Source organism: Neocloeon triangulifer, unplaced genomic scaffold, assembly GCF_031216515.1.
Source record: "Neocloeon triangulifer isolate White Clay Creek 2 clone unplaced genomic scaffold, ASM3121651v1 ptg000008l, whole genome shotgun sequence".
Taxonomy (NCBI): domain Eukaryota; kingdom Metazoa; phylum Arthropoda; class Insecta; order Ephemeroptera; family Baetidae; genus Neocloeon; species Neocloeon triangulifer.
In genome coordinates, this window is record NW_026775550.1 from 2,502,715 (window position 1) to 2,514,825 (window position 12,111).

General features: G+C 36.9%; 4 protein-coding genes across 7 annotated transcripts in view; 1 reads left to right on the forward strand and 3 right to left on the reverse strand.

Moving 5' to 3' along the window:
* Nucleotides 1-3,002, reverse strand: part of LOC132194622 (puratrophin-1-like) — a 41,782-nt gene extending 38,780 nt beyond the window's left edge. For both annotated transcript variants that reach the window (XM_059616024.1, XM_059616023.1), the window contains exons 1-3: nt 2,867-3,002; nt 2,055-2,144; nt 503-682 (exon numbers count right to left, since the gene is read on the reverse strand). In XM_059616024.1, the coding sequence (XP_059472007.1) occupies nt 503-682; nt 2,055-2,144; nt 2,867-2,953 (357 nt within the window). In that variant the 5' untranslated portion in view covers nt 2,954-3,002. The remainder of the gene's footprint in view (nt 1-502; nt 683-2,054; nt 2,145-2,866) is intronic.
* Nucleotides 3,003-3,712: 710 nt separating this feature from the next.
* LOC132194625 (U6 snRNA phosphodiesterase 1) lies at nt 3,713-5,921 on the reverse strand. Of its 2 annotated transcripts, XR_009441562.1 has the most exons (6): nt 5,700-5,921; nt 5,216-5,423; nt 4,924-5,151; nt 4,557-4,871; nt 4,102-4,362; nt 3,713-4,042 (listed from the first exon to the last, which is right to left on the reverse strand). XR_009441562.1 is itself a non-coding variant. In XM_059616028.1 (4 exons), exons 2-4 carry the CDS (start codon nt 5,390-5,392, stop codon nt 4,557-4,559), a joined length of 720 nt encoding a protein of 239 aa, XP_059472011.1. In that variant the 5' UTR covers nt 5,393-5,423; nt 5,700-5,921; the 3' UTR covers nt 4,462-4,556. The 2 variants fall into 2 exon arrangements, 1 of the variants encoding a protein (XP_059472011.1); XM_059616028.1 differs by lacking the exons at nt 3,713-4,042; nt 4,102-4,362 and having other exon boundaries at nt 4,462-4,871.
* Nucleotides 5,922-5,963: 42 nt separating this feature from the next.
* LOC132194623 (nuclear receptor coactivator 5-like) lies at nt 5,964-7,866 on the forward strand. Of its 2 annotated transcripts, none has more exons than XM_059616026.1 (5): nt 5,964-6,221; nt 6,286-6,414; nt 6,472-6,933; nt 7,238-7,553; nt 7,614-7,866. In XM_059616026.1, exons 2-5 carry the CDS (start codon nt 6,289-6,291, stop codon nt 7,814-7,816), a joined length of 1,107 nt encoding a protein of 368 aa, XP_059472009.1. In that variant the 5' UTR covers nt 5,964-6,221; nt 6,286-6,288; the 3' UTR covers nt 7,817-7,866. The 2 variants fall into 2 exon arrangements, with proteins under 2 accessions (XP_059472009.1, XP_059472008.1); XM_059616025.1 differs by having other exon boundaries at nt 5,964-6,198.
* Nucleotides 7,867-8,394: 528 nt separating this feature from the next.
* On the reverse strand, nt 8,395-11,191 carry LOC132194824 (uncharacterized). The gene is made up of 7 exons (XM_059616354.1): nt 11,116-11,191; nt 10,817-10,991; nt 10,569-10,744; nt 9,975-10,198; nt 9,246-9,830; nt 8,813-9,180; nt 8,395-8,748 (listed from the first exon to the last, which is right to left on the reverse strand). Exons 2-7 carry the CDS (start codon nt 10,969-10,971, stop codon nt 8,397-8,399), a joined length of 1,860 nt encoding a protein of 619 aa, XP_059472337.1. The 5' UTR covers nt 10,972-10,991; nt 11,116-11,191; the 3' UTR covers nt 8,395-8,396.
* Between the last annotated feature and the right edge of the window lie 920 nt (nt 11,192-12,111).

Consider the following 12,111-nt stretch of genomic DNA (forward strand, 5'->3'; position numbering starts at 1 on the left):
TAATAAAATGATAAATCAATTTGTCATTTAATTTTTTTTTATGAATTGCAAGTTAAAATTTAAATTTTCAAAATCTATTTTTAATATTTTTAGCTCTAAAAAAATGAAAAACTAATACATTTCTTTTTAAATTTTAAAATTAATAGGTTTGTGGTTTCTCTTAAAATTGGTTGAAGTTGAATTGAAAATTAATTTCGAAGTACCTCCCTGGCTTCTGTATGTGTTTAGTGATTATTTTCAAAAATAATTATGCTCATGACCTTAATTTTACCATTCTTAATAGATTAAGAAGACTTTTAAATTAAATTAAAAAATATTTGTTTCTATAAATAATGTAATTTTTGTATGAATCTTAGCGTTTTTTTTGTCGATATTAATTAATTTTAAATTACTTCTATTATAACTTCTTATCTTAAATATTATTTTCTGTCCTACCAATATTACCAAATCATGTTTAAAAAACATAATATGCATCCAAACAACTTAGAGAAAATTTACTTACCTTTGGTTTCTGATGGAGAAGTTGTGCGGCAGGCCGCAGAAAAAGGGTTTCAAATGCATCCAGATCTCCCCCGAAATGAGTTTTACACAAAATTCGCGCCTCCGCCTCCAGAACAGGCTCAAGTGCGTCGTAAAATGCGAAAAACGGCGCCAAGTACGATGAAAGGAGATCAGCCAAATCCTGAAATCATAAAAGAGAGAGACGAGCAATTGCTCAAATGAATAACAGATGCAAAAAGCTCTGGAAAGAAGATCGCATAATACGTCATTGTTGCACCAAACAATAATGCTTTTGATTTGCCAAATCGGAAGTTCTTTCTGATTTCTGGCTAAGAGCAGGATCAGGATATGGAGCTAATAAATCATAATTGGCATTGCTGAAAACCCCGTGACAAAAGGGGGTGCTTCAAAGCTTTTAAGCTTAAGTAGGGGGTTGACGCATAAATTGGAACAAAATGCAGAACTTGTTATTTTAATTTGATAAAATATCTAAAGAACAAATTTAGAAAGTAGAGCTTGCAAGTGAATCGATTATGTTAACTTTTATCTATAAAATAATATATAATAAATAGAACAAATTTCGTAGAATAGCCAAAAAAATTGGCGGATTTGGTTTGACGAGAAAGAATTATTGCAGCAGATGGCGCGTGAAATCGATTCGAAAATCGGTCGCCTTGCAAACGCGCGGGTCAAAATATGAAAAATATATATAATAAGTCGCGTCGCTGGCATTTGGCGAGATGCATTGTGCGATCACGACTCTCGGCGCGGCGATTCATCTGCATGATCGGTTTCACATTTCGATCGGGCCGAGATAAAAGGGCTACAGAGACTTTTGCTGCTTTCTCTGAGAGCGGCTCTCGTGCGCAGTGTCGCTCCCACACTCTCCTTTTGTTCTTCTCAACGCAAACAAAGCAAGGGGAAAATATTTAATCAAATCGGCGCGCAAAATATATGAAAGAAAAGCGCCGCCTTCCGCAAATTCATTATCTTTTTCGATTTTATAATTGGATCCACTCGCTTTCCTCGGCGCCAATTTGCAACTTGCGCTTTTGATAAATGGAATTTATTTCATGAGTTTTCGCATAATGACTCATAAATTGCGATCATATCTTGTGAGAATATTGAAGCTAATCTGGATTGTGGAATTGCAAACAAGGAATGCAACAGGAACCGCCTTTTTATCACATACAAAATTATCACTTTGAATAAATATTACATAACTTGTAAACTTTTTATGTCAAATTTACTTGACAACTCACTCAAGTGATAAAAAATTTGATGTTGTCCGATGTTGTAATAAAACTCTGATATTATTAAAAAAAATAAAGCCTCTTGTTATTTAAAAAACTATTCAATTATTAAGAAATTATTAACACTTTTAAATTAATTTGTTTGATAGCAATTTTAATAAATTATGATTTAAAATATAAATTTCTTCCACGTTAGAATTAAAATAACTTCATATTTCCCTCCGAATTTTCAATTTTCATTGAAGTTGTTGCATAATTTTATAATTACAACAATTACGATTTTTTTTAAACCGATTTTACCTTTTTCGGGGGTGCTGCGGGCTTCTTTGGGGGTGCATCTACGGCTGGCAAGAGGCAGCGCCGCCTCTGCTCCAATTGCACCACACATGCCTGTTAACAAAAGTATTTTTTTTTTTAAATCCTAATCAAAGTTTTGCACTATCAGCATAAAACCTTAAAAGTCCGAATTTTGGCTCAATTAAAATCGAAACCCTCAATTAATAAAGAGCCCCGAGGCGCAACAATTGGTACTGAGAGAGGCCGCACTTTTGAGAGCGAGATGCAGTGCGCTGACGTCACTTTTTCATGCCGAGAGATAAAAGTGTTTGCGCGCTTGTCGGCGCCTCCAAATAATTTACAACAACCCCTTCGCTCTATTTGCGTTCCCAGCCGCCGCGCAGATAAAATTTTGACTCGTCCTCAAATCTCAACGCAAAACGTTTCACTCTTTTGGGGAGAAAAAAAAAGAGAATTCGAATAAAAAAGAAATAATTAAAGGGATGCATAAATCAAGATGCTTTTTATTGTGCCGCGGTCAAGAGACGAGTGTTTGTATTTGGAGGGGCGACACGTGCACCCCCCGAGTGCACGTGCAATCCCCTCCCTCGGCACAAACAAAACCAGCAATAAAAGTGGCAATAAATTATTTTTCTCCTCGCGAATTTCATAACTAATGCTCAAAGTGCAATCACGAACCGGACGTAAATCAAAAGTATTGGGGAAGATGAAAAAAACTGCGGGAGATCAACCCCTATATTACACGATTCAGACCCTTTGAAATTTAATTTATTAGCGATAAATTAAATTAGACGCAAAAGAATATTCACACTGACAAAATGAGCGATTTGAAGACCATTTCTGAGGAGTTGCCGCGCCTTGCTGCACTTTTTGTTGAGGACGCGCCAAACAATGCAGGACATCTTCCCTTTGCTGAAAGCGTATAAATTTGCTCCCGTTTCGAAGCGGGGCCTCTTCTGAACTAACCCATAACATAACTAAACGCATTATTTTTTTTTCGCCTTGACGACGCGGGGCCCCGACTTGTGATGTTTGCATTTCAAATCCGCTCTCTCGCGCCGTTAATTATATTCCAACGTCTAAAAGTAAGTAACGTCGTCGCGACCTGATGTAAATTTAATTTTACAATACATATGGACTGACAACTTTCATTGATAATAATCCTGCAGACATTGCAAAAGGCTTAAAAAGTTACCGTTGAAGTGTAAAAATTTAGAAAATTTAATAAAAACAAAACTGATCTAAATGTCTTCAAGATGTTAAATTATCTCAATCCGAACCTGGAAAGGCGCACTAAGTACACCAAATACATAATTTTGAGGTCTAATGAGAACACTCATGTCTTTTGAAATTATGATAAATATAAAAAATCTTACCTATTAGACAGAAAAAAAAACAAATTCTGCGAAATAATAAATAAAATGAACTTTAAAATGCAATGCAATATAAAATAACTAATTTTTGTTCGAAGTAAAAAATTTAAAATTTTTTGAATTATAAAATTATAAATAATCTTATTGCATTCAATATTTATGATCCTAGAAATAAATAGCAAAACATAAAATTATATTACAAAGATGAAATTAAAAACGAACTTAAAATAAAATAAATCCATGAAGTGTCAATTTTGTATTTTTTAAAATGAAAAAATGAATTTTTTTTCTATTTCAACAGATCAAGTGTAACACTTTTTATTCAAATATTTACATTGTCACAATCAGCGATAATTTCTTAAATTCTAAATTTCTAAATCAAGGGGTGGCAGGTGAGATGTGTGACACCTCTGCAAAGTCATGGGCAGGTTGGAGACAGTAAAGGCCTGCAGACTTTCCTCGCAGACATTGCGAGAGCTCGCCGAGTTGGGGTGGAAGGGGTGCAGCGGCGTCCCGAGAGAGTCTTCGATTGAACGGCGCCAGGGCAGCCTCGAGTTGCGCCGAAGGGTCACCCTGAGGGTCGAAGACGCTTTCCGAGATCGGTTCTGGGGTCACAGCCTAAATAACCATTGTTTGAGCATAAACTGAGTTAAAAATTGTCATTAAATTAAATATACCTTTGGGGCGGTTGCAGGCGCAGCGGCGGAAGGTGCGGACAAGTCATTATCGATGCTCAGAGTGCGCGGCCGGACGTTCGAATTGCCCATTTTGCCGGAAGAAAAAGGGTCACTTCTCACCTCACAAATATTTAATCGACTTGGGAGTTTTGAAATGTTTTGCTCTGCCAGCTGGAGCGACGGAGACGACCGGTTTGAATTTGAGCGGGAAACTGGCACTTTTCATTCAGAGATTTCGGAGGGAAGTTTATTTTATGAACGCTTTGTAAAAAAAATTAAAATGTAAAAAGATCCATTTGTTTTTGCATAAATTTAGCAAATAATATACAAATTATTTGTTTCCACTAAAAAACATTTTTTTGATGTAATTTTTTACGAAAAAGTATATTTTTTCATTGCATATTATTGTTCATCTCATTTTAATTATCACTTTTTAACCAATTAAATTGTCTCACCTATCGATGCTGAAGTGGAATTTGGTACTGCTGGTTGCCAGCTTTGAGCTGCAGTTGCGTCACTGCGAAGGAGGCAGGCGAGGGCAGCACCAAATTGGCCAAGGCAGCTTTCAGTCGAGTCTCTTGATCTCCGAGGGCCCATCCTATGCTGACGTGGAATCGACGGCCCTCGTAATACGGAGGCAGTCGATATTCAGCACCGGCGGCTTCTGCTAAAGAACAGGCCGTCTCCAGTCCACTGCCCACGGCATCAACACAAACAAATGTCCTGGTTCGCTCTTCGTTCACCAAAACGGTAACGTCTCCGAAAATTATCTGCAGGAAAAATGTTTAAAAATATTTTAAATAAATTTTTTTATTCAGATACCTCAAAATGTAAGAGCTTGGAAGCACGTTTGCGCAAATCGGCCACCAGGGAGGAGATCCAGAGATGCCGCAGTTGCAAAGGTCGACTCAGGCTTACGTGAAGTGGTTCCGGACAAGGACTGACATCAGACAATTGATTCAATAGACGCGTCCAGTCTTCCAATGGAGGTCCAACTTCGATGCTCACCAAACCTGCCCACAATCCTCGTTCGTGAGCAAAACCTCGAACCTGATAAATTTTATAAATGAAATTAAATTAGAATATGAATTTATGGAATTAATTTTATTCTAACTCGGCCTTGGTGCAGAGAGGGGTCATCCTGGTGTTGTCCTCCAGCGTCACCAAATAACGATTTTATGCTGGACGGCACTTCGAGTCTTGTGGGTTTGTTGTCAACTTCTTTCTCCACTTTTTCTTCCTCTTCAGATTCGCTACTCGCGGACGAACCGTAATTCTTCAGCAGATCCATTTCAGTAAACAAATTAAATGTGTGACGAATCCTAGAAAGTGTATAGAAAAATTACATCACTCTTCTAAAAAATATTGAAGAATCTGGAAAAGTAATAAGTATTCTTACGTAAAAATGTTAACGGCTTTAAGGCTTCAAGACTGTTTCCAGAGTTTCAAATTAGTTAATTTAAATTATCATTAAAAAGAGCTTCTCATGTTATATGTTCAAAAATTGGCAGCCAAAAAAATTAAATTTGATGTGATTTCATGTGAATTTTGGGGGTGAAAAGTGGTCATAATTTTTGGAAATAAAACGAAAAACTCACCTTTCATGTATAATACATAATATTATCCCGTCTTGAGTCTTTGATTCCACGATCCGGTCAAAGTTACTTTTGTGTGTCCGGTCGATCAGATCAGTTTCCAACAGTCCATGTCCATCACCACTTGAAATTCCGTCATCAGAAAACAAAATGAGCAAAGCTTTCAATCACAAAATCATAATCTCTAGATCAAAATTGTTTGTGCTTTTTGTTTATTTTGTTATGGAACTGTCATGTTGGCATTGACATGACATTTGCTCATTTGTTAGGTTGGCAGCAAAACAAAACAAGAATTCTTGAAGCGAAAATCGAACCAAATTTGTAAACCTCTCAATTTTTTCCTTTTTTAAGTACATAAATAGAAGACGTGAGGACTTAATAGCATAGCTCACAACTCAAGCTTTTAATTCCAATAATTTTGCAATAATAAGTGGCATGTGAAGTTTTTGTATATTCAGTGCAATCATAAACCAAACGTCGCAGACTCTGCTGGATTTCTCAAGTACATACAAAACACAATTTAAGGCATATAGATTTTAGCTTTTAATTTGAGCTTAACGAAAATATGACCAAAATTTGTATTTTCCAGACGATGGATCCATACACGCCAGTCTTGCTGGACCCAAAACTGACTCCGTCTCGTATTTTCGTAAAGAACCTGCCAACCACAGGCTTGAGCCGGCTGGAACTTCACGAACATTTTTCTCAATTCGGAAAGGTTCGAATTTCTCTTCAATCAAACTTACTTCTTGAAATAAGTAAATTTGTACAATAGGTTCTGGGAATAAACTACCAATCCGACTTTGCGTTCATCCAGTTCGACTCGCCATCGCAGGCCGACCACGCCGTCCGAGCGCAGCACATGACTTACTACAAAGGCCAGGTCATCAAGGTGTTCAAGGCTCGTCAGCCTGATGAACGCAGACTGCCCCGGGAACTGCAGATGCAGAATAGAAGCCCAGAGCCTCCCCACAGAGGATACGAAAGGGAATCTGCGGGGCCTCCACTTTCGTCCGGACCCGCAATAAATATGAAACTGGCTTGCAGCGAAAACGAGAGAGCCAACGACTGCGAAATTATTGTGCACGACCGCAGCCAAAGGGCGTACGCAGAGATGATCGAGCGGAATCTGAAGAAGATGGGCCTTGCGGTTGACTTGCTTTTCCCCAACGAAACCATTCCGATCCTCACCTTGCTGAGCACAATTGCATCCAGAGGAACTCTCTATGCCATTAGTGTAAGGCAGTATTTTAATTATTTTCAATTTATTTTTTAATGAAAGCAAAATATTAAATTATAAAATTTAGTTTTGGATAAAACAGGAATCCACGTAAATTATATTATTATGATTTCCAATGAATTTTGGATTTTTGTGTGTTACCCTATAAAAAAAGATTTTGATCAAATTCATCCACTTATATTTGATAAAATCTGTCATTTTGAGATTAAAATGTGTAGCTGAATGTAGAGTTGTAGTTAAAATTCAAAGTACAAAAATATTATATGAAAAAATTATTTTTAAAATTTGTTTACCTTTCCAGGTAAGTCCTCAACATGAGTTGAAAGCAAGTATGACGCTGAACATTTTGCATGGGGAAGATCCCGAGGAGCACCGAAACATGCCCATCGACAAGGCCATTGCTATGGTTGGTCGAGACTTTGAGCGCTACGTGGCTTCTGGAGGAAAAAGACAGGGCGAAGTGACCACGGCCAGCGGCCTTCCCGAGGGCATTGAAAACATGCTGAATCTTTTGGCACAGAGCAAACCACTCACCGTCATGCAATACGAAGCCCTCATTAAGTTCCTCGCGCTAAAGAGGGAAGTCCAAGTCAAACTCGAGCTTGGAAACACTCAAAGTGAGTTGTTGAATTTGTAAGTTTATATTTTTATTTTTTCATTATTTTGTCCGATTGCAGCTATCGAGTCCAAACCAGTTTCTCTTGGTGTCAGTGCGCCCTCAGCAGGTGAATCTCAAGCGGAGCAGTTGCAGAAGAGAATCATGAGCATTATGGAGCAAAAGTTGGGCAAGACGGAACCTCCGAAACCTGCCGCGCCTATCATGGACGATCCAAAAGTGCAAAAAGCTCTGTCGAGTCTCTTCTCTGGAAGTTTGTTTTGAGTTAATTAAACTTATTTATCTCAAAAAAATTAAATATTTCTTATCAAATTACTTAACCCAATGATAATTTTTCAGTGTAATTTGAAATTTTTATTGAATTTTTTTTTAGGGTCAGGCCAAGACAAAGTCTTGTCGGCCTGTGCCCTTATTTATTAGTGGTGCAAAAGGCACCACCCATTTTTTTTTAACATAATGCCAAAAGCGGTGAAAAGCATTTTTTTATTAAATTTTTACCACCACTTAAACTCCTTTTAAAGGAAAATAATGTTAAATTTTTTTGGACAGTGTTTTTTAAGTTCAAATAATATCAACAGCATTGATATTTAAGAACTATATTTTGCTGAATGTCAAAATTATATGAACAATATAAAAAAAAAATACAAGAATGCGCTTAATGCAAAAATAACATAATTTTTTGATTGAAATAAGATAAAATAAATAGAAATTAAAAATTTCAATATTTGGTATTGATGAAGAAATGTAATAAAATTGGATTAAATCTTTTATTATTTCTTAAAATTTAATAATTGAGGATTACACGCCATACATATTATTATGTAATTTAAGTAAATCCCTTGTACTACAGTATTCGGGCCCTTTTTTGCATCAGCTGAGTGATTTTCGAAGGCCCTTTCTTGAAGAACTTGTCACCATAGTCGAAGTCAACAGTCATAAAAGCTGGGGCTGTGGCACAAATCAGGTCTACGTGCAAGCACCAGTAGTGTGCCAAAATCCTCTTGTTCCATTTACTCAGGTGTCTAGAATGATGTATAGATCCTCGAAACTCCCTGAGCTTAGGTGAAATACATTCAGGCACCTTTTTGTTTTCCACCAAATCCTTGACCTTCCACTCGGACAACCTCAACTCCCACAAGCACAGACTTTCAAGCACTGGTGCAGTGAAGAGCTGGGACAAGACTTTCATGCTCCAACTGTAATTATATAAAATTTGGAAATATACGTATAAAAATATTCTTAATAAAAAAATTATCTTACGTATCATCCCAGGCAGTGATGCTGATTTTGGTCAGATTTTTGATAGTGTTGGGATGCAGAATGGACCTGTAGTCAAATCCTCTTGTGAAATCGTGGTCCAAACTGAGTCTTTCAAGATTAGGACAAAGGGCATGGATTTCGTCCATGCTGAGCTCAAGTGAAACGATAACATCAAGGTCATGACGGGGGTAGGTGATTAGGGTCAAGCTCTCTAGCTGCAAACCATAGATCTGCAGAAGTTGCAGAAGCAAATTTTTGTCAATAGTCGAGTTTTCAGCTGGCCACATAACAGTCAGGACGCGGAGCTTGTCAAACTTCAGCAGGGCACCAATGTTGGTCGAGTCAAACTCTTTATCGCCCAAAGAAACCTAAAAAGAAATTAATAGGAAGAATTAGATAAAATGCTTCCATCATTTAAGGTTTGAAAAATTACTCTCAGAGAAGTGACATGAGGCAACCGTAGGGCTTGTTCAACGGCGAGAGGGCTTTTGATTGAGAGGTGCTGCAGCTGATGAGGCCCTCCAGTAGAAAGTTCATTCTTTTTCAGTTGGTGGAAAGTGATACGTGTCTGCTTTTCGAAAAAGCGTTCACCACCAACTTGTGCACCAATGATTTTCAGTTGGGGGAACTTGTCCAGGCAGAAGCCATTGAGCTTGGCTGTGTCGACCTCTTCCAGGGATTGCAGACTGACGTCCACTTTGCGCGCCCAGCCTTTGAAAATGAACACTTCCAGCCTACTGAGACTCCCCAGGGCTTCATTTAGCACAGCCTGGGTCACATCTAGTAGTTCACAGCTCAAGTATTGGAGGTTGGGCAGTTTGCGACAAATGCGTCTGAAGTCCAAATCATTCAAGGCATTTTCATGCAACTCCAAATGCTGAAGATTTTTCAGGTGAGTGACGGACTGGAGATTGGCAAGGCTTAATTCGTAATCATAACGCTTGGAAATGTTGCCCTCTTTGCCCTGAATTAGGTGGTACAAGCAGTCACGATACTTGGAAGCCAGCAGTCTGTATAACTAAAACAAGAGGAAACGAAATAAATACAGAGGTGCATGTACAAATTTAAATATATCATGCACTTTCGGATAATAAGGATAATTTATGTCTTTTTCAGTTTCGGACTGATAATCATAATATTAATTTAATTTAAAACTTTATACCTTTTCAACATGGTGATTGTGTGAGGTTTGGATTTTGCCGCCCATCCACTCAAAACTGAATTCAGAGATGCGAGGCCCAAGCAGTTCGCAAATCATGCTGCATATGTCATGAGTGCTGATGGCTTTCACCGTCTCATTAGACCAGTATTGGTATTTGAAGCTCACACTTGCTCCGTAATTTGCCTTCATCAGCTTTTTCAGGAGCATTTGCTTCAAATTTGGAGCTGTGATAAAATATATGATTAAAACAATTGAACAGGATTGATTGCGCATGAATGTAACAATATTGCTATGAAAAATTATAATATTTCATGAAATAATCAAATTAGGAATTTATATTATTAAAAAGTCACTATTTAATTTAATGAGAAAATTATATTTGGAGAGAAAAAATCAACTCAGTAATTACTGTATGAAAGATAAAATCAAAATATGATGTAGAAGATTCAAACCGTTTTTACTTTTTAATTATAGGTATAATTGAGTGTGCTCCTGTTCTTAAAAAATTAAAAATAATGAAAATTTTCCAATTCTGGCGTCAAAAACTTCAACTTTTTTTCAGGAGAAAAGTTATCATAAAATAATTCTACTTACGTAGAGTGGCAACTGCATGAGTTTGATTGTTTTCAAGCAAAACTGGCTTCTTATTTTTGGATCCTACTGGGTTTCTCAAATTTTCAATCAGCACATTGAGGCACATGTTCTTCAGAGATGAGTTGAACAGCATTTCACGTGTCTTCAAATGGACTTCCTCCACAGTGCTGGAATTTCTATTTAGGTACAAAGAAAATCCAGAAAAGTGGTTAGCTGTTTTATTTGTATAAAAGACATAAATTTCGTACCCAATTCTGCTGTCTCCATACAATCGGTCAAAGGCTACGTCAACGTCGTTGGAATTATCATCATCAAAGTCTTCAGGGAGGCCATCACTGTCGTACATCTCGTAGTCCGAATACTCCGAATCCGAACCATACTCGTCATAATATCCACGTTTCATTTTGGAAAACTGCTTTGAACCTAAAACGTTGTTACGCAGGACAACAAAGGTATAAATAAAATAATTATTTGTTATTTCTGTCACCGTAACAATTATAATTATTATGTCTGTCAAATATTTCTACAAAAGCGTGAAAAGCGTCACCTTCTCTCAGAGTTTCTAGTCCTTGAGTGCTCCGAATTTGTGTTCTTGCCGACCACCGACGTTAATTCAATCTCACTTTGAGCTCAACTTGCGGCTCTATATGGAATTGGAATGTTCTGTGTTCTGTTCTCTGTTTTCTGTCTTATTTTTGCTCTATCCGTCTATCCTATCTCTTCCTCCTTAATTCTCCCCTCTTTAGCAAGTCATGAACAGGATTTGCGCAGGTTATGACTCGAAACGAATCAAGAATCCGCCTGCGCCCCACAAGATGTTTGTGTCTAGTTTCTGTTCAATTCTGTTTCAAACATGCAATATATACCATTCTATCCACAGCCCTCTCCCCTTTCCCTTTTAACACAATGAAAATTAAAAATGTTTTTTTTTTGTGTGTTATGTATTGTATTGTACTGTACTGTTTACATTTTTTTCATCTGATATAATAACATGTATTTTGAGCATCTTTTGTTCTTTTTCTACCGATTAGAACAGAGTCGTAAAACATTATAGAATTGGTAAATAATTAAAGAATCAAATTTGTCTTTTATATTTTAATTTAATATTATTCTCCTTTCAGCATTTTATAAAAATAAATTGCTTCGTAAGAAAAAGTTTTCGTTTACTCCGTGTTATTGAATCGCTTTGATTTATCCATTCTATATTAAATATTGATTTTTTTCAAGTATTTCATAAGATTTGACGTTAACACTTTAAAAAAGTTTTAAAAACAATTTACATATCAATAAGAATAATTATTTAATGGTTTTATAGGGTTATATTATTTACAATTCAATTCCAAGGTTCATTTATTTATTTTTTCATGTGAAATAATAATCAAATTTTATGTAATAGCAAAGAGCTGGATTTTAAACATAAATTACTGGACGAGCGGCACCTTTGGGAGTTGCTCGGGCAATGGCTCTGGCTCTGCGCCCTGGCAGGACGTCCTGCTCTTGGCCAACCCTGCAAAGGACCAGAATTGCGTCCAGATGCAAATTT